A 24,845-nucleotide genomic window follows, 5' to 3' on the forward strand; every position below is an offset into this window, starting at 1 on the left:
AAAGCCGAGTAGTGTAGAGTAGCCGGAGTAGCTTCGAGTCGACATGTACTGGCTACAACTGGCTACAGGCCTACAGGCACGTGGGACGTGGGCACGGATAGACGGAATCAACACTTCCATGGCTTCCACGGGTCGGATCCGCTAACAAGAATGAAGCGTCGCGCAGGTTTCGAGGAACCCTTTAATAGGGCCGTAAACGGCCACTTTGGAAAACGCCGCAGGATGAAATTCCCGCAAAGCGTGCCCGGTAAACGAAGCGAAGATGCGACCGACTACCTTGAAAAGACCTACGAGAAAAGCCCACGGCGGAGTATGAATCACGAGAGAAAAGTGAAGATGCTTCTCCCGGTCAAAACGGGCCATGGTGTGGTGAGGAAGTCTCAAGTAGTCGACGATCAGCAAGACGAAGCAGAGGCTGTCCTTCAGACCGATGACAGCGAGGAAGACTGTGACAACTACCCAGTGGCCCTCTCAACGCCTCTGGCAGATGCAGTGCCGCAAGATCGGCAGCATCCTCGTACAGCCGCGCAGCAGCTTTCGTACCAGTACGGCAAGCTCAGGGAGCTCAAGCAGCGAATGGGCACCCTCGCCAGCGACATCGTCGAGGATCCTCAAGAGCGGGTAACGCACCTGAAGGAGTTGCTGGCGTTCCTTCGCGCCGACGGCAGTATCGGCCTGGGGCTCGGCACGGAACACTTGCTGCGCAGACTTGCAGCGCTCACTCTACTCGAAGTCTTCAAAGACGTGGTACCCGGCTACGCCATTACGGGACCTACGACGACCGGCAACGTGAGGCTCAAGAAAGACACCCGAGCGCTGCAGGGTTTCGAGGATGCCCTGCTCCGTTACTACGGGCAGTATGTGACTTGCTTGCGGAAGATGCTGGCCCGATACGATCGTCGGGACAAGAAGAGTCCCGAAGGGGTTCGGCAACGACTCGCCGCCCAGCTGGCCCACGTAGCGGGCCGGTGCGTATGCGGGTTGTTGTTGGCTCATCCGCACTTCAACCTGCGAGAGCAACTGGTGTCCCTGGCCGTGCACTGCTTGGGTAGCGAGGACGAGGAATTGTCCCGCACCGCCTGCCACAGTCTCAAGCAGCTGTACCGCCAAGACCGGCTCGGACAGGTCACCTTAGAGGCAGTGCGCAAGACCAGGGCCTTGCTGCGTGCCAGAGGACTTCAGGTGTGTGCCATGGTTTAGCTCATTTAGGTAAACAAGCAGATTTTTTTTTTTTTATATTTTTAATATAGATAATAGGTGTTTTTTTTTTTTCATTCCAAAACACACGCTTGTGTTGTGAGGTCAGCTATATTCTGATGTCTATAACCCTATTTCAGTAAGATAGAAGTGTAGCATACTACAGTCTGTAACAGGTTAAGAGTAAAGTGGAAGCTCCTCCCACCTCTTTCCACCTTAGCAAAGCGAATGCCGGAGAGGTCGCCTCCTCTCCAGCATTCATTCTGCTAAAGTGGAAGGAGCTAAGACTTTCCTCTTCACCCATCACCGTCTATAGTAATATTCTTGCAGAAGGGCTTGGCAGCAGTGTTACATGCTTGAGCTTGCCCACATTGCGTCACATGCAGTCGGAGGTAACCCACTGAAGCCAGTCTTTGGCCAACTTTTGTGTCGCTGACCTTTCACACTTGCGCTCATGAAGATTGCTAACTGATGTGACTGAAAGTTGCTGTTTTGTGCTGGAAAGGCCTCTTCTCTGTGCTAGCTTATAAATGGATTTTGCTCAAGGCCACCATTGTTGGAACCATGCAGGTGCATCCGAGAGTGCTCGAGCCCTTCCTGGAACTGAAACTTAAAGAAGAGCCAGCGTCACAAGGTGCCCCCAACCTGAAGAAGGTGAGGGAGCGCTTGCGCAAATTATCTCGCCGAGAACACAAGCATCACAAGCGACTCCAGAAGCTGGAGGCCCAGCTCCGGGAAACGGAGGCCCAAGAGAACGAGGTGCAAAGAGATCGTCTCCAAGGTCAGATCCTGCAGCAGCTCCTGTGGACGTATGCCCACGTCCTCAAGCAAGTGCTGCAGCGTCCCGTCATCAAGCCCCTTCTAGGGCCCGTACTTCGTGGCGTCTCCCGGTTTGCCCACCTCGTGAACCTTGACTTTCTGGAAGACCTGCTGGGAGCACTCTCGGCCCTGCTGGACCAGTTGGGCCCTCGCGAGATCCCCCTGTGCCTCCAGGCAGCCTTTGCTCTTCTCTCGGGGCAGGGCAAAGCCCTCAATGTGGACCCGCAGCGCTTCTACCTGGCACTCTTTGGTTGCATGCTGTCGAACGTCGATGCCCGTGCCGTGCTGTTATGTTGGCGGCCCATGGTTACCGACCGCTGCAGAAGCCTTTCGGCCAACCGAATAAGGGCTCTTCTTAAACGATTGGCCACTCTGTGCTTGGCCCAGACTGGAGGTGCCTTGGCCCTGTCTCTTGCCCTTGGAGCCTTACTGCGCAGCGAGCCCCGGCTTCAAGTCCTCCTCGACTCTACCGAAGACCAGGGTACTTTCCGACCCGAATTGCCGGATCCGGACCACGCAGGCAGCGCCCCACTCTGGGAGTTACACCTGTTGCGACGCCACTGCCAGCCATCCCTGGCCTCCTGGGCGGGGGCTCTGGCAGCAGGAAGTCGCCTTCCCCCAGCACTGGTCCGTTTGGAACCGCACAAGGCACTGAGCTCGCCACAAGACCTTCTCTCCATATTCCCCAGCCCCCCCAAGAGTCCCCACATGCCTGAGGCAAAGGCTGCGGAGCCCCAGCAATAAAAAAGTTAGCGGCGCTTCATTGGTCTCAGTCGGAGTAGTCGTTCATCAGGAAGTGGTACACAAAGGTGGCCTTTTTGCGCTCGTCGGTGTCCCTCCGCGTGTCCCAGGGGCTTGTCCCGGGCTCCAGGGCTCCGTGTGCCTTCGGCCGCAGCAGGACGGGTCCAAACACGTTTGCTGCAGATGGGAGTGACATGAACAAGATCAGTTTACGTCTTGCTTTGGACTTCACTACGAGGAAGTGCTACCGGTATTCCACTACGGTCGCCGGCATGCTGCGAATAAAGGGCGAGCTTAATTTGTTTGCAATGCCTCATAGGCGTACATTTTCAATTAATGCACTTGCACGACGAAACATTTATGCAAAATTTGGCTAGCTTCCGGTGACATTCTCTGCCACAAGTCGACAAGTGCACGCGGTCAAACACGAAGCAGATGACGCATGTTTGTGAGTCGTATTGGTTCTGCACTTGCACAAGAATTTGAAAGGTGGAAGCATGCCCTTTCGTGATCAATTCATCTGGATAGTGTTCCGAGATTTGATAATGATTCCAACTGTTGGATCAGGGTCACATGGAGGTGAAGGCGTCTTAACGTCTCCAAGGCGTTGTCCTCCTTGCCACGTGACTGCATGCATGCGCACCTGCACCCAATTTGTGCAGGAAGCGTCCGCCATTATATTGCCAGCGGCCTTCGTGGTTTGAGCGGCTTCCCCTCGTAAGCTAGGCTTTCTAGTCTGAGATTTGCAATTTCGCTCTCTTCGGGGCACTCGGGACGACGGCGACTAGAGAGACGGTGTGCGCTTGCACTCACCGAGCAGTTTGGCGTCGAGCCGGTTGTCATTGGCGTGGGTCAACAGCTCCTTGAGGAAGCAGACCAGGTACAGAAATGTGTGTCTGTGCACTTCGGGTGTCATTTGGGACACCACCTACAGAGCAAGCAAACAAAGGTTACTCAAGGGAGTAGGCAGGGAACCACTACGTTGGAATGACCGGGACATGGGGACTGATTTGGGACGCTAAGACTATAGTCGGATGCAACCTAAGAACAATCTTTTAGCTCCACCCACAAGCGCATTGCGCCCATCTGAAGTGCCTCCGCCGTCGAGAAAGTAGTTCGCTAGCAACGTTGCTTTTTTCTTCCTCCAGGAAACCTGTCTTAAACTACTACAATATTTATTTAATTCACTCGGGACATTTAAATAAGTTGGAATACGTTTTTGTCAACGAAATAGCTGTTTAGTAAAGAAAGAAAGAAATTCATGTCCAATGTACCGTCTTCCCAATTCATTTTCTGTCCAAGATACTGTCTAACATACCGTCTAACATACCTCTCAGCAGTGCTAAGCCTAGCGCCCGCTTCGAAATTTTCGTTGGCGATAGCGTCGCTGGATTCTCACATTGTCGCGCAAAAACTGCTGCAAACGCAAGCCGATACCATCAAGATTTCGTGGCGTAACCTCGGGCACGTAAAACACGGTGCAAAAAAGCAGAATAATTGTCACGAGAAACTATAGCATCGCGTTGCTAAGGCCAGCAGCCATGTTGAGCTTTTTTTTTTTTCAAAAGGATCGCGATTGGTCCACAGAATCGTGACGTCATGAAAACAATTGGCTGGCGTTTCTCAGCGTAGGATTACATTTTCCTCTGAGAAACATTTCCGGTTTTTTCTTAGCTTGCAACCGACTATAGTAGCTAAGCTTGCCCGAAAACTAAGAAAACAAGTCTGCATCGAAGACAAGACCGTGATGGAAGAAGAGATGTGTCTGAACGGAGCCGCCTCGCCACGGTTCAAGTGTGTCGAAGGTTTGCTCCCATTTCTGACAAACGCAGCGCGATGGTGCAGCATGACAGGAGCTCGAAACCCTCCTTATTCGCCCACCTGTTTTCAAGGTCACGTGGTGCGCGACCACACCTGGACGTCGAATCCCAACCCGACCATGCCCCGCTGGATGCGCAAGGCCCAAGTGGAATTTTGACCCCCTTTCTGGCCCTGATCAGACAGACGCCTGTCTTCTTCTACCGAGGACAAGACGGTCTGTAAAGTGCGTTTAAGGCAGAGGTTGCGTCAAGAAGCGCATATAAAAAAAGGATACAAATAGAAATAACATTTTCATGCTCTTCTTTGACAAAGTGAGTGACTTCAATAAGTTGAGTAGACAAAACAAGCAGCATAATGAATATGGGCTTGCCCTCTTAAAGGGGTACGGAAACAAAAATTGAAATATTCCGATTTTGTTCGGAAATGAGTCAAGCATGACGGATAATAACCGTAAATGATAATCGCATGTTTGTATTTTGAACGATTGGCTATATTTTTCGTTCCAAACGGTGCACTCGAGCAAGCGCTCGAAGAGAAGCGAACAGAGAGCGCGATGCGTCATGGGATATCCGGCGCAAACAAAAACAGAAAGAAAAGATTCCCCGCATTCGTGACGTAGCAAGGCTGGCGTGATTATCAGCTTTGCCCTTGGTGGCGTTGTCAGCGTTGTGGTGCTCTCAGTAGCGTCAGCGCGTTACAACCGAGCCGTTCGGAGTACCCGTGGGGTGACGAGCGTGTGGCTGGCCCAAGGAGCACGTAGCTTCCACAACACTGTCGGCTTGGGGCTGAACGGGGTGGGGAAAGCAACTTTTGTTCGAGTTTTGAGCGACGGGCTAATCTTCTAGGGGGAGAATGGCTGTTTCCGGTTGCACGAACGAGGGCCCAAGAAAGAAGGGAGTCCTTCCTTCCCGTCTTCTTGGATCGTTTGGTACAATGCGCGATTTGTGAGTTCAGGAGGAAAGCTAAGAAGGAAAACGTTGAAATGCCAAAGAGCAGCGCTGCTCCGAAGGAATCTGCTACGTCACGACTACGTAGCAGATTCCACAACGTTGCTACACTACCTCCCAGATAGGCTTTGCATGCATCCACCAGGTGCACATTGAAAGATTGTTTATTTACTTTAAAATTAGTTTTCTTGTGCTTTTCAACGGAAGACTGGTGTTTTTGAGGTTAGGGTGCAACATGCAACACATTAAAGCTAGAAAATGAGCGCTGAAATTTCGTTTCCCTACCCCTTTAAAGGCCATGGAAACCCTCAAATTTTAATAATATTGCGCAGCACAATGTCTTAGGGGGAAAGAAAGACCTAAATTGAGCACATTAATTTGATCAATCTAACTTTCCCCTAATTTTTTCTGTACCAAATATACCTTCATTCCAAAATAATTTTAAAATAAATATATATATATGTGCCCAAGCACTTCATACAAAGTCCTCAAATTTGTTTTATTGCAAACCTTAAAGAATCCTGTACAAAACACAAATCAAATAAATTCTGAATCAACCGGTCAGCAATTGGCAATGTTCATACTGTTGAGACCAGTTATAATGAAGTCGGTTATAACGAAATAACGGCTACATCGAAGCGATCACGTTTTCCCATTCTCGTTTGCACTTTTTCGATGCATTTGTGTTTGTTTTTAGAAATTTCGTGATAATTTAGAAAAAGAATAAAATTCGGAAAGTTTACTAAATCTCGGACCGCCGCACTTTGCTGCCGCGGCCAAGAAGCAACCCAGAACAGGCTGCAGAAAATGCTGGAAAGGCCGCCGGCAGGAGTCTCTGCAACGTCGTCTGCTCCCCACTACTTATCTCGGAAGCGGCTTTACCACATCGCACACGAAGAAGCCGACGTGGCATGGCGATAGGGGCGTTAGGAGTGCTAGCAACAACATACTAGCGGAGATGACTGAGAGAGCCTAGATTTAAGAAAGGGAGCAGTATGCCTGCAATTGATTGTCGCGTGGCCAGTGTGGCGAGGAAACTGGAGTCAGAGGTGGACACGTTTGCAGAAGGTGAATGCTTTTGAGTTTTGCCTCCTTGCATGCGGCAACTTGTTTTGCAAACTCGGCCCATAAACCATGTGACCTTGATTGAGCAGTTGCCCCATCTCTTAAATCTAGGCTTTCTATACCGACAACAGACAAGCTTGAGCGCGAACTTGGTGCCGTGCGCGCTTCTTTGTTTGCTTCATGATCCGTGGCGGCGTTGGCGTCTGATGAAACACAGAATATGTTTTATCGGCTGATTTTCTCTAAGTTCTGTAATGCTCGGCTCTAACGAAAAACCGACACCGAAACGCGTTACGCTTGTGGGAAACCGTAGAAGAGGGCTTCAGTCCACCTGGCAGGATATCGAGATTGTGAGCCAAGTGCTTTGCTGACTGAGCTATCCAGGGTCGATGGTCGAAGCATGCAAAAACAAGGTAATGTGTGTGGCGTGCAAAGCCACGCTTCGCGACCTTTTTTGTCATGCTGCACCATCTTGCTGCGTGTAAGAAATGAGACAAATCTTAGGTAGGCAGTGTCATTCAGACGTGCTTCTCTTCTTCCCTGGAATGCCTCTCACACATTGTGTTTACCAGTCTTTGTCAGCATGATGAAGCTCGTATACTACTTTTTTTTTTGTTTTGTTCTGACACATTTTTTTTTTTTTTTTCACTTCTACAGCACATGGAACAAGTGGCAACCTTCTTTTCTAACGCTCTTACGATTCTTCATACACTTCTATATCATATCCTTTTTGGCACAGCTCCAACACAGCCGTTAGATGTCGGGAGGGTGCCATTTACCTGCTTGGCAAGCACAAAGTTGTTTGAGCAATCGAGGCAGCGCTGGTAGCAGGCGTAGGGCACAACTGGTTCTGGCAAGGCATCGAGGAAGAGCAGCAGGGCCTCTGCCATGGAATGGACGCTGCCAGCTGAGGGTGCACGGCAGCTAAGGACGCTACTCGCACTCTAGTATGATGAGGGTCCACACCCTTTAAAGTTGAACCTTGATTTAGCATTCGTGGTGTAAAAAAACATTTATATTCCCGCATACCACTATCATAGAGAACAATGTTCACACATTTTGGATCAATATTGTACAAGGCTAGTATTAGGGAGGTGATGTGAAATGGAAACCCATATGCACGCTGCTCATGAAATAGTTTTGATGTTGCTCACAAGGCACCTTGAATGTTTTGTGTGATGAATAGGTGTATTACCATTTCCTGAAACGGTTTCAGGGGCCTTGACCTACCGAGGCAAACGGGGTGGCACTGTGAGTCACATTGCCAATTTCCTGTACAAACCTCCCATTCGCTATTGCGCTAGAGTTATTGCATCCTAACGCCGCACTCCCGGAGTCTCTTATGTCCTCATTTTTTGGACCTTCACACAATTGTTTTCTGACACTTGACCAAGACTAGTAGGTGCTGCCGGTGTTGAGGATACGTAGGTGCCCGTCCAACCGGGCATCCAAGGCGTCCCGAATGTGGTGCAGCTCATTGCTCAGGCCGGACTGCTGGAACAAGTCGTCCTGAAAGAGAAGCACAAAGTTCTGCAGCCGCTTCCAAGCAATCGGCACGGCTACTACCGGTAAAGATACTCTGGCATGACGCTCTTGAATCCTCCTATCGAGTGAACCATTTGCTTCAACAGTAACAATGGGCATTAAAAAGAGCCCCGTGGAAACATTTCCTCCGGTGAACAGCGCAATAATTTATTTGTCATGAAGTTCCCCACCTGCGTGAGGCCGTACTTGTGCAGGTGGTCCACGAGCAGCCAGAGCTCCTTGGGCACCTCAAAGGGCACCCCAAGCAGACCCTCCTGGCAGGGGCTCTGCTCCTGCGAGGACCACCGAGGGAACTTAGCTCTGTGCTCCACTGTGACATGGGGGCGGGGAAGGGGGCCACTCACCACTCTCAGCAGGCGGTCTCGGCCCAGCTCCCTGACGGGACAGGGAATTCGTGCCAGGGCCTCCAGGGAGCAGCCATAGCAGCTGGGCTCGTACTCGCCGGACACGGTCACGTGGGCACACGCGTTAAGGTTGTTTGCGGATGTGAGTGCTGAGAGGCATTTGTTTTTCAGCATCGGAGGAGACGACAAGAACAATGAGGGGCCACTCGCAACGAAAAGTATGCCCTTTGTCTGCACAGATCAACCTGCGACTTCTGTTTACTACGGTGATATGTAACCAACAATGTGCACAATTCAGAGATCAAAGCATGAGTCACAAGATCTAAATACTGCAAATGATGTGAAGTGACTTCATTCACTCAACTTGCACTGTCAGAAAGTTTGCGCGGGGCCACAGAAGAGTTTCTTTTGCCTTGGAGTATGCATAGTTTGTGTGAAAATGACCAAGTTAAAAACGAAAACACTGCAAGTCGAGAATTACGATCTGTCCAGTTGCTTCGTTTCAGCCTTCGTTAACTGATATGAAACGGGCTGTACCTTCCTTAGAAATGTCCTTAAAAAAAAGGTAAAAATAGTGTCACATTTAAGTGTTTGGTTATGGTAAGAATGAGGGACTTCAAGCAATGACCTTTGCATATACACGTTTGTCCCAAGCATTCGCAAATAAACGGTGATTCATCACCTCACTAGAACCCGTGCGCCCCATCTTACAATGATAAGTTCTACTTGTCAAACACATCAAGCTCTCCCAAATCAGTCTAAATCCAGCACTATATTCAGTACTAAAAGAAAAGGTAGTCAAGGCACCACACCAGAGAAACAACCATCAAAGACCTTGAAAGGATATGAAGATGTCCTTGCCACGCTCAAGGTGCAGCACCAAGATGTCTTCCAGAGAATCGGAGGCACTGTTCAGCTGCCAGGCAGTGCGCTTGTCTACACACAGCTCCAAGGTCACTAGGCATGTCTCCCCTGTGAGACATCGCGTCACTATACGAATGCTGGGCCACATTGCCACAATTTCACTGCCTAGTTTCAATGTTGGTGCAACGTTTTAACAACAGTGCTAGTATTTCTTAGCGAGAATATACCCGAAAAAAATCTCTTTAATGCTGTGAACAAAGCACGGTTCTTGCAATGATGTCACAATGTTGTACAGAATTGCAACTGCACTTTTGCATTCTGCAGGGCTAGAATAAGATCGCAGTGTTACAGACAAAAATAAATTGCTGCCACACACCTATAATGAAGTAAGGAGATGTCATGAACCAGCAATGCAAACCTTGTGGGCATGCAATTTACAACTTTAGCCATATGATCTCCGATCGCCATTCCTAAAATTCACATCCCTTCTGGCAGGTCACGCCACACGTTTCAATGTGTGCAAGGTCTCTTTCTTCACTTTACTTGCCCTTGGAACGGCACCAGCTTATTTGAAGCTAAACGTCGCACTTGTAAGACACAAAACACAGGACATGGCCAGTAATGATCCTGTCTTCTGCAGCATTTTGTAGATGGTAACGTTTGAGGCCTACCGGGCTTGATGGCACCCGAAGATGGGATTGCCCGCAGCCAGTCCTTGCAGTAGCGGCCCGTGTCATGTTTGGCTCTGAAGCAGAACTCCACAGGTACCTGCGAAAGGGCCATTCAGTTCAAAGCAGCAACTTGAGAGGCCATTGCTGGGGGCTGGAGGTTCGCTCACCTGACCCGTGTTGGCCACTGTAAGCGTCTGGACCTGACTTTCCATGAAGCGTAACCGTTCAAACTGCACCTGCAGACACCATGCACCGCCCCAACAACATTGTACTTCCTTTCCAGTCCTGACCATCTTGATGTTCATCTCCTTCTACCAGAACTTGCACTTTGCTTGCTGAGAGTAGCAAGCTGTGCCATAAAATTGCTTGCTCACCATATTCACAAAAACTAAAAACTTCCTAAAGCAGTTAAAAGCGAGCAACTAGAAAGATTTTTTTTTTCTCTTTTTTCATTCTTTACCATGCAATTTAAAGGTATTTTGCAAGTAGAAAATTGTCTGGCTAAGGAGCCTCAGCACAGTACCGGTGTGCACGTGAGATAAAGAGTTGGGGACGCCTATTCTGTAATCTGTTATGAGTGAAGAAAAGTGGGAAAAGCTGCTCCCACAAAGCCCTCCACTCTTTCCACTTTAGCGGAGCAAATGCTGGAGAGAAGGAAACCACCAATCGTGTCGAGGAGAGAGATTCGTGGGAGGGGCTTGCCCCGCTTTTCTCGATCTGCAGACAGAGCACACCGAACGGCCGTCGCCGACGGTGGAAAAGCGGCGCCACCCACCTCGAGGCGGTCTACGGCCACCTGCGGCAGGAACTCGTTTTCGAGCTTGTCGAGCTTCTTCATGATCTCCTCGTAGACCGTCCGGAACTTGGCCTGGTCCACCACCTTGACCCCGACGCGGAAGAGGGCGCTCACGGGCTTGTGGTCGCTCAGCACCAGGGCCTCGTGAGAGCTGTAGCGCACCTGGGTCACGTGGGGCCCCCGCCAGAGGACTCGGTCGCACCAGGCCGGCGCCCGCTGCTTCTCGCTCAGGTCCCACTGCTGGCTGCCCGGGGTGTACTTGTACGTGGGGCGAAACAGGATCGGCCCCTCTTCGTACCTGCAAAGGGACGCACAGGGGGTTTTTGGTGCCGACCCACGAGGGGGTACTGCTGCGAACGTTGCTCGGCACGGATTCGTTACGAGAAGGTTGTGGTGCCGTACCCTACCCCGATACAACGAAATGAGGAAATCGAGGAGATGACGTAAAGACTCGGAAACACGTCGGTCAGAGACGTGTTCTGTGCAATGCAGTATGTGGAGCTGTTCTGCAGTGGCATCGCTGCAGTTCTCAACGTCGGTCCGATTCAACCGATTTCAGATTTCCCATCAGTGGCGACCGCTTGTTGGCATTCGTTCAAGCTTCCACAACTCGGTTAAGTTGTGATTGTGGTCCACGACTCGAACTGCGACAAATCTTGCCGAACTAGTTTTCCCTCCCTTTTCTACTTTGCCAAAAAGCGATGTCCCCATAGGGCACATTACGGAAGAGTGGGCAAAGCCCTCGTACCCCATGAAGGCCCGTCCCAGGCGCTGCTGCGAGCGCAGCTGGTCGTACGCCAGGAGGGCGTCCAGGCGGCCCTGCTCCACCTGGGTCTTGACGTGCTCTGGGTCCAGGTCTGCCAGTCGGTAGTTGAGGTCGCCCAGCCAGAACACCTGGCTGCGAGCACAAGCACAGTCCCCCATGCAATCGCATTAGTTCGCCGTAAACGCACCAAGTAAGAAACGCGACAATCACAACCGCACGTAAGATTAGATATGAGGGTTAAAAAGATTGAGCTTAACCAATGTCGTCTCTATTTAAGTATGAGCAGTGCTACATTAGCTGGAGTGGGCCTAGAGCTCTGCAAATGAATTTCAGCTACTCGGAGATATCCTCAAAAGTTGAGAAAAATGAATTGCATCAGACTTCTGCTTTGTCCTATACACCTTCTCCACAAGGGCACAGCCACCTTAAATGTCGTCACTTCTGGTTTGCATTAAAACATTGTTTTGATTTCTCCATGCCACTGGAAGGCATTTACGAAAAATGCATGATTGTCACACATTCTTGTTTTGCCTCACCTATGTTTTTTCGCATATTCCAGGTTAAAATGTTTTATTATTTTTTCGTCCCGCATATCAGATATTACTGAGAACGAAAGGAAACGAAAAATGTCTATAACATCTTGGAGCATGTGTGCTCTCAAAAACAGAAGAGCACGCACTGCTCCAGAACACATCATAGCGTGTAGAAGTACGGCATTTGAGCAGGCAAGTATATGTACATGACCAAAGTGATTTTTTGAGCTTCACTCGTGTCAAGGCCGCAATTCCACACTGAACTGACAAATAAAGCCCAGGCCACTTTCCTGCACACGAACATTACCATTGCTTCGCAATTACTTGCACTCCTCCTGTGGATTCAATGACTTCCAATGGTTGAGAAAACATCAATTTCCACTTAGCCACTTTTATATGTAACAATTTTAAAACAGTAAACCTCTCAAACCTAAAGTTTAAGCTTCTTTTCATTCTAGAGATGCCATTGAATAGTCTTGTGCAAATAGTGAATTTTGAGTTCAAAGCGAATGGGACTTTTGGTCGAATATTTTCTAATAGAACATTAAAAAGTGTCTCAAAGTCTTTCACTACTCTGCACCATGCCTAAACGAAAATTCAACTGAACTCGTGAAGGTTCTTGCCCTTGTTCACTTCTAAGTTCAGTTAATATTAATATAAACTATATCAACTGTGGCATGTAAACGACGGATTTGTCGCAGCTATTCTAATTGAGCAGATTTATAAATCTACTTGCTGTATGAAAATATTCTTTCTTCTATTTCAAATCTGACAAAAAACAACAAGCATGAATGATGAATGTGGGCTGTCACATTGCTACGTAACATATAAACCTTTCCAAGAAGCACTCGGCCCCAGGGACAAGAGAACCTTTTTTGAGCCCAGTCACTGGTTTTGAGGCTAGTCTATCACTGGCATCCCTGCTAACTCTAACGGAGCGGACTGTTCATTTCGATATGTGCAGCCTGCGTAGGCACAATTTCAGACACCGCCAGTAGCTAAATTCTCGCCTTTTCTAGCTGCTTTTTTGCGTTTCATGAAATACATACTTTTTCGAGGACAATGAGAAAGCATTGTACCACATTTGAAACCACAAACAATTTTTGTTGGGTACGTACACGACAGAACGAATGCAACTGGAATGTTTGTTTTATTGTACAATAAGTTTTGACGGCGCCGCCCACTCACGCCGTGTCAATCACGCTTGCATGTTTCAAGCGCACAAATACCGTAAAATCACGAGCAAGCGCCCACTCAAAATTTGGAGATAACTAAGTAAAACTGGGGGATGGGCACTTGTTAGGTCAACAATTTGCAAAGATATATGTCTTTTGCGTATTTTTAGAATATAACAAAATTCAGGGGTGGGTGCTTATTCTGGAACGGGTGGATGCTCGGTATTTTACGGTAATGTGATTACTGATCTACGCGACAGGACTCGAAGATGAAATTGAGCAAATATTAACATTCAAACAATATATTGTACGTACCACACGGTGCAGCGTTATCCAAAAAAGATTTATTTGAGAACTCGAATAACACAGCACACAACAGTGTCAAGGACAGTCCCATCTCGGCGATCGGAGAGAGAATCCAAGAAGACCTTGTTTTGGGAAGAGCTTCCTTTTTTCGCAACACCAGCACCAAAGCAAAGGAACGGATGCGACTGGCTTGTTCCTTACCCCCATCCAAACAACTATTTTTGGAATGACTGAGAAGGACTCTACGCGGATTACCACTGGGAGCGGGGAGAACCGCTTGTCATTGTTTTCAAAATCTCGTTGGGGGCCATTTAACGCTCTTTTCTTCCTTTGTTTCCAGTGAACGTTGAGCAGAAACACTTGAATGGCATGCACATATCGGTCTTATTCCTCACAGTGGAAAATGACACAAAAAGTGTATGCAGCATGCACAAAGAAAATAAAGTGGAGACTTTCAAGAGAGGCCAGAAAACTTGGAATACAAAGCAGCAAAATATAGGCAGAGAATTGTGCTGAGCTGGTTTCAATAGTCCAAGAGAGTGCCAGAAAATTTTTAGCTGAGAGGGGACGCAAGAGTCGCACCAACTGCATCATCATCAGCAACATGGCAGCGGCCAAGGAGTGTTTTTTTTTTGAAAGTTGTATACTCTTGGATAATTGCAACGGGTTAGCCCCATTGAGTGCGCTTCTCACCGAGCACCCGTACACTGCAGGGAAGCAATACCCGCGGAGCTAGCCTTGTTGAGTGTGCTTATCACCGGACACCTGTACACCGCGGGGAAACAACACCGCTGGAGACCGCAAGCTTCCTGGGTATTGCTACCACACAGTGCACGGGTGTCCAGTGAGAAGCGCACTCAACGGGGCTAGCCTGCCACGATCAACACTTTGAAAACTATGAATACACAGCTCACCACCGAGCGGATATCGAATAGTGTATTATTCTAAACTACTATTCGAAAATTTGAATATATATACAACACTACCATCAAAGCAACAGTAGACTCAATCGATTTACCTGCAGCAGCCTGCACTGGCACAGTAAAGTGTAGCATGGTGCAGAAAAGAACAGGGGAATGTACTTCCGACTACGTTTTTAAATAGGCTGCAGTCGTAAATCGAATGCGGCAGTGTATCACCGGTGCAGCTAGTGCAGGAGGCGCAGGTAAATCGAACGAGCACAATTTGTTCCCTAAAAATGAAAAATCAGATTCCCAAAACTGTGCACGAGTTGGTCTTGCTGAAATATCCAAGCAACTTGGAGAGCGTTTATAGCTACTGAAACTGTAACTATTCACAGTAACAGAAACTCTTTTAACTAAGTTACTCGACAGCACTGCCTCAGAATGCTTGTGAACCATCGGAGCCAGCCATAAAACCATCCCACGGCATCGTCATTAGGTCACAGGTGCCTCCCCTCCCACAAAACTCACTCGTGGTCTCCCAGGCCTCTGGAGGTGTTGCCAAAGGCCAGCCGGGCGCAGATGTCGGCAAAGTCCTGATTGCGCCGCTGGCACTCCTCGAGGTGTGCAGCTAGGTGGCAGTTGACAAAGCAGAGGGTGCTGGCGTGCAGGCGCAGCCGCACAGCCACGGCCCCTTTGTTGCCCATCTTGCCCAGGATGCCCGTGCCCACCCAGTGGGCCTCCACCTCGTGCACCTGGTCCGCCAGGGCCTCGTCCACAAACAGCACAAGCATCATGCCCACCAGACGAACCAGCTTGACCAGCTTGTAGCGGCAGCCTGCACACGGGGCCGGATGATGTCGTGTGGCCACCCCGTTGGCCCTAAAGCCACTGGGTGCCTAAGTTACACGCACAGTATGGACACTTTGGTCATGTATAGATGGATGCACGGATGTTAACGGCTGTACCAGCACAAGCTAGCACAAGAAAACAAGAAAATTGGATCTTTTATTTTATTTTTTATACTTCCTTTCATGTTGCGCTGCCTCCATAGTTAAGACCTTTTAGTATGCTTTAGCCGGCTCTGAGTACTCTGTTTTTTTGTTTTTTTTTGGCTACTACTGGCTTCGATTACATGTGATTAACGATTTGCGAGCAATGCTGCAAAGCCTCTGATGCATTCCTGGACAAGTTACGGCATCTGGTGGTTAAAATAGATACACTAGTTTCAGTTTCCCTATAGTTCTTTTTTTTTTTTTTCCAAGAGATGGCGAGTTATTATATCTAAACACGCAGTTGAGGAAAAGCACTCCGTGCTGCGAACACGGTGTCTTCATCCCGCGGCGTGCCTCCTCAGAAGTGTTTGAAGCAGTCTTGGGTAAGTTACTTTTAAAAACTAATTCGTTACAGTTACAGTTACTTTCAGAGAAATGTAACAAAGTTACCGTTACAGTTACCACATCAAAAGAGTAACTTGTTACAGTTACAGTTACTTTTAAACAGTAATGACGTTACTTTTCAGTTACTTTTCTATAACACGAAAAATTTAGGAAATACTCCTAAACGCCCCTCATCAAGTTAATTCAATAAAAGTTCAAAAGTATGTTTTTTACTTCATATTGTATCATAGCAGCAATTGCTTCTCCAAATTAGTGACTGAAAGTTTCCCTTGTATGATGGCGAACACGTTCCTGCCCTTGCTGAATGGACCCCGTGCAACGAGCAAACAGCAGTAAATTTTGCCTCGACTGTTGACACCATGTCGGAGTAGTGGCGCAAATCAAAATACGAAACATGCGCAGTGCCCTTCGTGTAGATTGTTGTTTCACGGTTGATTCACCCGATTAAAAAGCGTTTGCGCAGAAAAAAGAACAACCGCAGCATAGATAGTGCTTCAATATACTAAGATGTAAGTGTTCAGTCATAAAGTACACGTGCGTGCATAAAGATAACTAGATTTTTTTTTTCATCACATCAACATCAACACGTGGCTATATTCGGATCATGACTCGCGAGAAAGAACGTATTCACAAGTTTGTGGATGGCCAACTTGACACTTGAATTGTCGGAACAGACAATTGGAAAGTGCAAGAATAGCTAGATTGTACTTGTTTAATCATATGGTATTCATAAATAAACTGGAAAGTATGGCACACCGTGCATTCACGAGGGCACCTATCAAACCACTCTGCCATTTTGGCCGCGAGGCAGCTAAGTAGCTGCCTCGCCTCAGACACGATCACATAGTCGTGTCGCCGCGGGGTCGATCGGGATCTCGAATTCGGCTCCCGACGTGCCGCTTTCTCTTCTAGCCACTGGATGGCGCTGCAGGCGCCCCCGTGGCGGGCGAGGAGAAATTTTTTCGCCCATCGATCGAGATAGATACTCGGTGGGCCAGGGGGCGAAAGGCCTCTTAGAACTCCGGAGGAGACCGAGACGCAGGCAGGTGGGTGGCGACCGGATCTAGGATATCGCGGGACACGAGGCCTGGGGGCCTTCTTTGTGTTTAGCTTTTGGCTTAACGTGCATTTGTAAATATTTGTGTAATGTAGCTTGTATTTGTAGTTTAAATTGAGTGTTTTGTAGCGTTGTGCTTTATTGTACCAATAAACTGGGAGCGGAATCCCGCTCCCGCGAAAGAACCAGGCTGGACTTGGGTTGTTGACGGACCACGTGGGAAACGCCGAATCGGCGGCGGTACGCAATTTCCTATAAAAGTAACGACCAAACGTCGTTACTTTCATCGTTACCTCAGAAAAAAGTAATAGAACTACAGTTACAAGTTACATTTTTAAAACATAACTTGTTACAGTTACCAAAAAAGTAACAAGGTTACAGTAACACATTACTAGTAATGCATTGCTACCCAAGACTGGTTTGAAGTCTTGCGATTCGAGCGCATCTCCGGTTGATATTGTTGTTGATACTAGCACGAGAGAGTCTAAAGATGATGTCGGATCACCAGATTTTAGTTCCAACAGCAATGATTCATCAAATAAGACCAGAACATCAACAACAGCAGCTTGTTTTGGTCTTTATGTTCTTTGCTGGTCTCCCGTGGAAGTCCGGGAGGTTTGTGCTTGTTGTCAAAGCACCTGGTGGTCAGATTAGGAGGACACTCTTAGTTCAGTTTCTGTATAGTTTTTTTTTTCCACAAGATGGTGAGTTATTATAATCAAATGCAGAGCCGAGAAAGAGTGCATTTTCCGTGGTGTGCCTCCTCGGAAACGTTTGAAGTTTCGCAATTCATGTGCATCTGTGGTCAGTTTTGTTGATGACACTAGCACGAGTGACTCGGAAGATGACGTCAGACCATCATTATTTTAATTCCAACAGCAATGATTTGTCAAACCAGACTCGAACATACACGACTGTGTCTCAATAAGGCTTGTTTTGGTTTTCATGTTCCTTGCTGGTCTCACACGCAGGTCCAGCCAATTTGAGCTTGTTGTCAATGCATCTGGTGGCTAGATTAGACACTCTAGTTTAAATTTCTCTATAGTTAATTTTAGTCTTGTGCGAATAGTGGATTTTGAGTTCGAAGCGAATAGTGGTTTTGGCCGAATATTTTCGATTCAAATATCAAATAATTTTTCCACGCCTTTCACTACCTTAGCATTATGCTTAGACGAAAACCCAGCTAAACTTGTGAAGGTTGTTCCACTTATTCATTTATAAACCAAGTTTAATCCATCTATATTTATTAACTCTGACCTCAGAAGGTTTGATGCCTTGGGATGGGAAGTAAAAGACGGGGTTGACATAAAATGAATCCCATAGAAATGGCCAACTATACCCAATTGAGTGAATTTACAAATCTTATATTTTCTTTTTTTTAATTTTGAGTTAAAAAAGAATGAATTGTGCATGATAAACGCAGGTTGTAAGGGCATCTCTGCCTAAAATATACTCTTGCAAAACAGCCAGTTTAATTTTGAAACTTTTACTACAGTGTAGATACTGTAAAACCCTCAATGTTCGCAAGCCCTTAATTTTTGCAAATTGAAAAATTCGCGAAATTTAAAGGCATGCAAAAATTTCGGTCCTAAAGAATTTCAATTCAGGTCTCTGGAATTGGCGAAATTTAGTGGCCGCAACTATGTCCTCTGTGACCGATTCGCAAAAAATAGGGGCCGTGAAAATAAAGGGTTTTACAGTATACATATTCACAAAGTTTCCATTTGTTTTCAAATACAGGCGGCACGCATGCACCATCCCGCTTTGAATGTATGGTTTTCTTCCAAGCACGCAATTGCGATATCCATACTTTTCCAAGTGTTTATCGCGGCGGGTTACCCCGTTGAGTGCGCTTCTTACCGAGTACCGATGTAATGCGGAGAAGCAACACCCGCGGAGCTCGTTTCCGCGGGTATTGCTTCTCCGCAGTGCACCGATGCTCGGTAAGAAGCGCACTCAACGGGGTAACCCGCCACAATCAACGCTTCGAAGAACGCGAATAGTGAAGTTCTTCTCGAAGCGAATATTGAATAGGGTATAATTCGGAGCTACCATTCGAAATTTCGAATATTCGCACCCCTCCCCCCAACCCTAGAATTTCTTTCCCCACGAGATGGTGATTCATCTTGAACGAACACACAGCCGAGGGATAGCGCTCCGTGTTGGAAACATGGCGTCTACACGAAAAGATTGTGGGGGATTCCCATCCAAGTTGAAGAATTTCAGTTGGGAGAAGAAGACAAAAAGAGGTGATGTCCGGTATCTATGGGATCAAAATGTATTATATCTTCAATGGAAAGACCGGCGCATCAAACACATGATGAGCACTGCACATACTGAACAACTGCATCAGAAGTCTCCCCAAGAAATGGAGAACTGGAGCAACAGCAAGATCTGTGACGAGGAGTGTAAAGTTGAGCACAAGACAAATGTCTTCTGCTGTACCTGTTACATTTACCTGTTTTACCACATCTAGAAATTGCTTCACTGAATAGCAGACATGCCACGATGGTTGAGACTATGTGGGAGAACTTCACAAGTTTTTTTATGTAAGGCACTGCAATTTGCAGCCTTTCTTGCTATTAAAACTTTACAAATTTTTAGCTGTCATTTTTTGCTGAGATATCTGCATATCTTTATAATTTTTGTTGTGCTGGCCACAATAATTTTGGTTTTCAGAAGTTAAATCTTGCATAATATATTAGTGTTTTATTTCATACTTATTAAAAATTTAATTTATTGTGCTACATTTTGATATAAAAAAAAAAGGGTATACTGGGACTTTTTGGAAATGTGCACTTTTCCCATGGTAATTAAAAGCGCAAGTTAATTTCCTTCCCCTCTGCATTTCTGAACGATCTCCAGGCAGCGTGGAATATCGGCAGGATGACCTTTGGGGGATAGAACAAAAAAACTAGAAATCTCATCCCTCTCCCCGGTTTTGGTGCTTAACCCCTCAACCCTTTTGGGCCAGCCTAGAGAGCCGTGCCCAAACCATTTAGGACGAGCTCGTCCGTGCACCCTCGCTCGCCCCTTGACTGTTTTAGACGACCCAGGCTTCTTCAGAGCTTAGCTCGGCGCTGCTGAGAGAGTGGCAGCAGATGTACCGTAAATTTGTTTACAGTACATGTTTCTTAAAAATGACGACCGACGGTGGAGACACCCTGGCCGCACGTGCAATAAACATTTTAAAAAGCAAATTAAAATCAAGAATTACCACCAAAAAAAAGGCTAAGTGGTTAAAATGATTGTTGCCAGTTATCCAAAGCTTCATCTGAAACAGGAAACAATTTTTCGTCCTCCGGATATGTTAACACAGTTTGCATGAGCTTCCCGATACAGTGTCTAAAGCCCAGATAGTTGCCTTCTCTAACCGTAACGATCGCCAATTGCGTCCAACTCTGCGCTAAGCACCAAAATGGCGGCGCCCACAAGAAAACTGGGGAATGGATTGAGCCGATACTCTGAGCGCTGCTAGTCTAGCCGCTCTGGTTTGCCTTAGGGCCAACAAATTCCTCCCTCCCTCCCTCCCTCCCTCCCTCCCTCCTCCCCCGCTCCCCTCCTTCCTCCTCTCCCTCTCCCTCTCCCCCCCCCCCCCCCCCCCCAAAAAAAAAAATTCCTGGCTACGCCATTGGTTGAGGCGATATTGTTTTGTTCTGTCACGGACTGCTTTAACATTTCTGGACAATGAAAAAAAGTCACCCGCAATTTCGGGTATGCCTTCAACGAGATGGTTGAAATGTCGGTACTCCAAAGTGTGCCTTATTTGGCGGCTCCAGTTTGCCCGACAATGGGTGCGAGCAAACGTTACACAAACCCTGCCCGCAGACAACAAAGACGCGGAAAACTGCAATATCTCGTCATTTTATCTACGTTAAACTGATGCCGCAAAAAGGCGCAGACTTTCAGACGTCAAAAATGCCACGCAACAAAGGACGGAATCTCCGAGCGAGTGTCACGCGCGCCGGCCCGTAGAATACGGAACGACGTCCGTTTTTCATGCAAAACACGAAGACAGTTGAAGCTGGCTGGAAAAGCACTAAAGAAACACCGAAAAGTCTTAAAACAACAACCAACATTTCTTTTTTTTTAATCCTTAGCTTTTTCGGGGCCTGAAAGACCCCGAAAAAGCCTTTTAGTAAAACATTGGCTGCTAGATCGAGGCTTTGGGGCAGCTGTTTTGAGCACAGTTTCTCGTGTAGGGCTCGCACAATCGCTCAAGACACTAATTTCCACTGGCTTTTTCAAGACCTTTACAGAACTCCATTCGCATCCCTTCCCACTTTCCAACGTCTCCCCACGACTCTCGAAGCTCTTGGGAGCGGGGTGGGTGCTGAGGCTTGTGAACCTCACCGGGGTGCAGTCCCATGGCCACGCACGTGAGCCACTCCTCCTCCCGGGGACTGTCTGCAAACAGGAGGGCCTCTTTGCTCAAGTCCAGCTCTTGGAACCCCACGGCGTACAGCTGGGGGGCCTCCGTGTCGCAGGACAGCCACTCGGACAGCCCTGTGCTGCCCGCTGCCTGCCCGTTCACGTTCCACGTCCCCACAAACAGCCTGGACAATGTCAAGAGAGGCGTGCGAAAAACTGGCATGAGGACCTACCCCTCTAATCCGCTAACACTATTATTCCTCGCTACAAAAATTACACTCAACGCTCTTTTGTGTCGCATTGTCGAGGCTAGCGTGGTGGCCGAGCGTTCCAACGCCGTCAAAGCTGCTTAGGTGGGCGAGATGCTTCATTACGGGTCTCGTGTGCACGAAAGACAGCGCTAATGATGCGCAAGATAAAGCCGCACGCTCTCGTAGCAGAGTGCAAACGATGCTAGCCTTTGCAATGTAGCGCGATAAAGTGGACGCCGACTCCAGTGCTGGAGATTTTAAGCGGCATTGCCAGTGAATGAGATGAAAGGTGCCCTAGTCGCTTGCACATTGTTACCTCGTCATGCGCGCTAACCCCCCCGCAACCAAAGAAGGCTTGTGCATCCACTTTTTTACGGAGCAATAAAGAGACAATCGTCGTGATCTAGTTGGATGGACGATCAGGTAGAGATACTGTTTGAACCAAAATTTTCTTTCTGCGTAGAGACCACGAGTATAAAATATTGTGCCTAGTGACCTATTGCTAATTGTATCTTTGGGTTAAAACTTACTCTCTAATACATCCTCATTCAGTTCCACAGATGGCAGATAATGACCATGTGCCCAGCCACAGAGAAGTACCTGGATGCCTCAGTTAGGCGTGCTTGTTTTAACGTGACGACATGAGGTTGTTCGAGTGCCCGTCAAATTAATTATTTTTATACAATGCGCGCCGCCGGTGTTTTCATGCAAAATAAAGCTAGAAAAACTCTAGACACAGGCCTTGCGACTGATGTCTCCCTGCTGTTTTGTGTAGAACAAAGCGTCACCAGCTATATGTTCCCATCAGTACCACCAATGGCATTTGCATCTTTGCCCCGTCGTTCTGAAGCAGCCTAAATGTATGGGACCTTTTCCTCTAGATTATTGTGTTGACTCTAGGGTTCTAATGGAAAGGTGGACAGGGCGCAGCAGCTCACCTGAGCTCCTGCAGGTGCGTGTAGTCGTCCTCCCGCATGGCCAGCTGAAGGCGTACCACGCTCTCCCGGGCGGCCAGGGGGGTGGCCCCCTCAGCGATGCTCTGCCGGGGCGGCTCGCCAGGGCTCTGAAGCGGCGTCCCCTCCTGGGACTGCTGCAGGCCCCCATAGTGCTGCAGCCACAGGAAGCTCTCTGGGGGACTCCGCAGCAGGGCATGCCCTGCACGACGTACGCAAGAAGCCTCCCTGTGGAACCTCCCCTCGAAGCACTCCGGGTTGCCACTATGGCTCGAAGTCGCTGGCAGTTCAATGACCACATGGTGAAGTGTGCAGCTGCGGACAAATTTTGCGTTGCCCGAACCCAAAGACATTGGAAACCCGTAATAATGCGCAGTACAGCCCCCAACTCTACTGCATATTTTTATTTGTTCCCAGTGGCCGTCCAGGAAGGGCAGCATGTATCGAAAGCCACGCGCTCTGCCGTTCACATTTTGTTAGGGTCCCGATAGTACATCCTTAGCTTCAGGATTCCTTCCGTCCCGCTGTCCCTTCCCCTTGCATGAAGTGGTTAAATCCAGGGTTTGTAGAGGTTTTCAAGACAAAAAATTGATGGTTTTAGACGACCTTTGAGGCCCTGTAAATACAGTTAAAAAACAAAACAAAAAAACACAGTGTTGTACTTGGGGGCTTTACAATAGTGCACCCTCCTCGACAAACTGCAAATGCGTTTGGTACAAAGTTGTGCATCTTGCATGGATTGTTTAGGTTTTATGCCTACTGGTCAACTGACCGCTCACTTACGCACGGCATCTAGTAACCCGTGGAGCTATCATTCAGTGTTGTCGCAGTGTTTGAAAGAACTGATGTGGCTTTTACAGAGTAAAACTCGCTAGTCCGATATTGAAAAGCTTAATGTTTTAATATTAATGAAGGAAAATGTGTAGTACTCATACTTTATCAAGGTAAAAAGAGAATGCCGGTGACTATAATCACAAAGCTCACGGGTTTTGAACCACTGTTCGAGATTCCGAGGCTTTCAAGGACTTAAAAATGGCATTTCCAAATTCGAGGGTTTGCAAGGTTTTCAAGGACCCATGCGAACCCTGCAAACCGCATGTTAATGCGGTTTGCAGGGTTTGCACACCTTCCGCCGAACATTTTAAACACCCTTGTCTGCAGAGATGTAAAGGTGAAAAGTCAGAAGAGTTCTTCATTTAAACAAACACTGAGCTCCCGAAAAAGTTTTCGTTTTAAAGGCCGACCTACAGAATCGCCCTCTGTCAGGCAGAAAACCAGTTCCCAGTTTCCTCCTTTGCATTCCCTCTTGCACTCTTCTCTCCTCCCCTCCCCACAGGAGCAAGTCTCTGAGCTACTCCCCACAGAAAAGAGTTTCTCCCTCTTTCTCATATGAAAAGGAAGAATTAGGGGAGGGCCTCCCTCTTCCTGGCTGCTCGTTGGCCTTTAAATGCTCAGGCACGACATGTATGTCGCAAAATTATAATACTCCTTCCAAAATAAATGTTTTAGGGCGATATTTACATCATGACTCAATGTGAGTTAGCAAACCCTTAACACGCTTCTATTTGGAGACATTCTAATTTTTTTTTTTTTATTGGAGATGTTGGCTTTCAAGTCTAGAGTGTCACTACAGATAGCAGCCAAAAACATAATACCATGGTAAGCTGTCTTCACAAAAATCCGTTTGTTCCTAATAAGCGAACTCTCGCTTATCAGTCGGATGCTCTGTTACTGCACCACTGGAGCAGCTCAGAGAGGCACAATTTCAGCTGCTATATAGTACTTGTGCAGCCTCAAAACGTGGTGCCTAGGTAGTCAAACATATTAAAGCTTACTGCAAGCATAAGACAAAGGAAACAAAAATATAACTACCCTAACCTCGATACCTTGCATAAAGCAGACTGGCACAGAATGCATTGTGTGTTCATGCCTAATTCCCAAAGGGATTGATCCAAAAGCCAGATGGGCAAAACAGACACAACAGAATCAAGCCGATCGAAAAAGGTTGACACAACCACACAGTGTGTTTCGGATCAGTCGGTCTATAAGTGCTAGGCCTACGTCGGTAAACTCACGCTCGGCGGCCTTGCTGACGTGGGCCAGGAATGACCTCGCCGCATCTGTGGCCGGCATCTCGAGGAGCAGCCGCCGTCGCCTGTGCACCACCTTGACGTAGATATCAGAACCCGCCGCATCGTTGGACGGCCTCGTGGGCCGAGACGAACGCTCACTCTGACTGTGGGCACACGACGTGTCTGGAAGCGAAGATCAATTTCGTCTAAACAGCTGTAATTGTACAGTTCTTGAGAGAGGAGAGATGG

The 24,845-nt window shown here is 47.8% G+C and overlaps 2 protein-coding genes across 3 annotated transcripts in view; one reads left to right on the forward strand and one right to left on the reverse strand.

Annotated features, from left to right (window-relative positions):
• Window positions 1–3,061, forward strand: LOC8053609 (nucleolar complex protein 3 homolog). Its single transcript, XM_002436227.5, has 2 exons — window positions 1–1,182; window positions 1,768–3,061. The coding sequence occupies exons 1-2, from the start codon at window positions 151–153 to the stop codon at window positions 2,758–2,760; spliced, it is 2,025 nt and encodes a 674-aa protein (XP_002436272.4). The 5' UTR covers window positions 1–150; the 3' UTR covers window positions 2,761–3,061.
• Window positions 2,758–24,845, reverse strand: part of LOC8053606 (type II inositol 1,4,5-trisphosphate 5-phosphatase) — a 27,832-nt gene continuing 5,744 nt past the window's right edge. For both annotated transcript variants that reach the window (XM_029989968.4, XM_042291794.1), the window contains exons 6-20: window positions 24,600–24,779; window positions 22,510–22,726; window positions 21,303–21,505; window positions 15,024–15,330; window positions 11,559–11,708; window positions 10,790–11,108; window positions 10,182–10,250; window positions 10,015–10,111; window positions 9,327–9,451; window positions 8,480–8,590; window positions 8,306–8,407; window positions 8,015–8,099; window positions 7,370–7,497; window positions 3,571–3,685; window positions 2,758–2,934 (exon numbers count right to left, since the gene is read on the reverse strand). In XM_029989968.4, coding sequence (XP_029845828.3) covers window positions 2,786–2,934; window positions 3,571–3,685; window positions 7,370–7,497; window positions 8,015–8,099; window positions 8,306–8,407; window positions 8,480–8,590; window positions 9,327–9,451; window positions 10,015–10,111; window positions 10,182–10,250; window positions 10,790–11,108; window positions 11,559–11,708; window positions 15,024–15,330; window positions 21,303–21,505; window positions 22,510–22,726; window positions 24,600–24,779 — 2,357 coding nt within the window. In that variant the 3' untranslated portion in view covers window positions 2,758–2,785. The remainder of the gene's footprint in view (window positions 2,935–3,570; window positions 3,686–7,369; window positions 7,498–8,014; window positions 8,100–8,305; window positions 8,408–8,479; window positions 8,591–9,326; window positions 9,452–10,014; window positions 10,112–10,181; window positions 10,251–10,789; window positions 11,109–11,558; window positions 11,709–15,023; window positions 15,331–21,302; window positions 21,506–22,509; window positions 22,727–24,599; window positions 24,780–24,845) is intronic.

The sequence above is a fragment of the Ixodes scapularis genome, unplaced genomic scaffold (assembly GCF_016920785.2).
Source record: "Ixodes scapularis isolate PalLabHiFi unplaced genomic scaffold, ASM1692078v2 PGA_scaffold2__306_contigs__length_199485367, whole genome shotgun sequence".
NCBI classification, from domain to species: domain Eukaryota; kingdom Metazoa; phylum Arthropoda; class Arachnida; order Ixodida; family Ixodidae; genus Ixodes; species Ixodes scapularis.

Bases quoted from the DNA above. Each gene is read 5' to 3' on its own strand.
- LOC8053609 (XM_002436227.5), top strand. From the start codon at position 151: ATGAAGCGTCGCGCAGGTTTCGAGGAACCCTTTAATAGGGCCGTAAAC. The intron at 1,183-1,767 runs GTGTGTGCCATG...GGAACCATGCAG, and splicing joins TGCGTGCCAGAGGACTTCAG to GTGCATCCGAGAGTGCTCGA.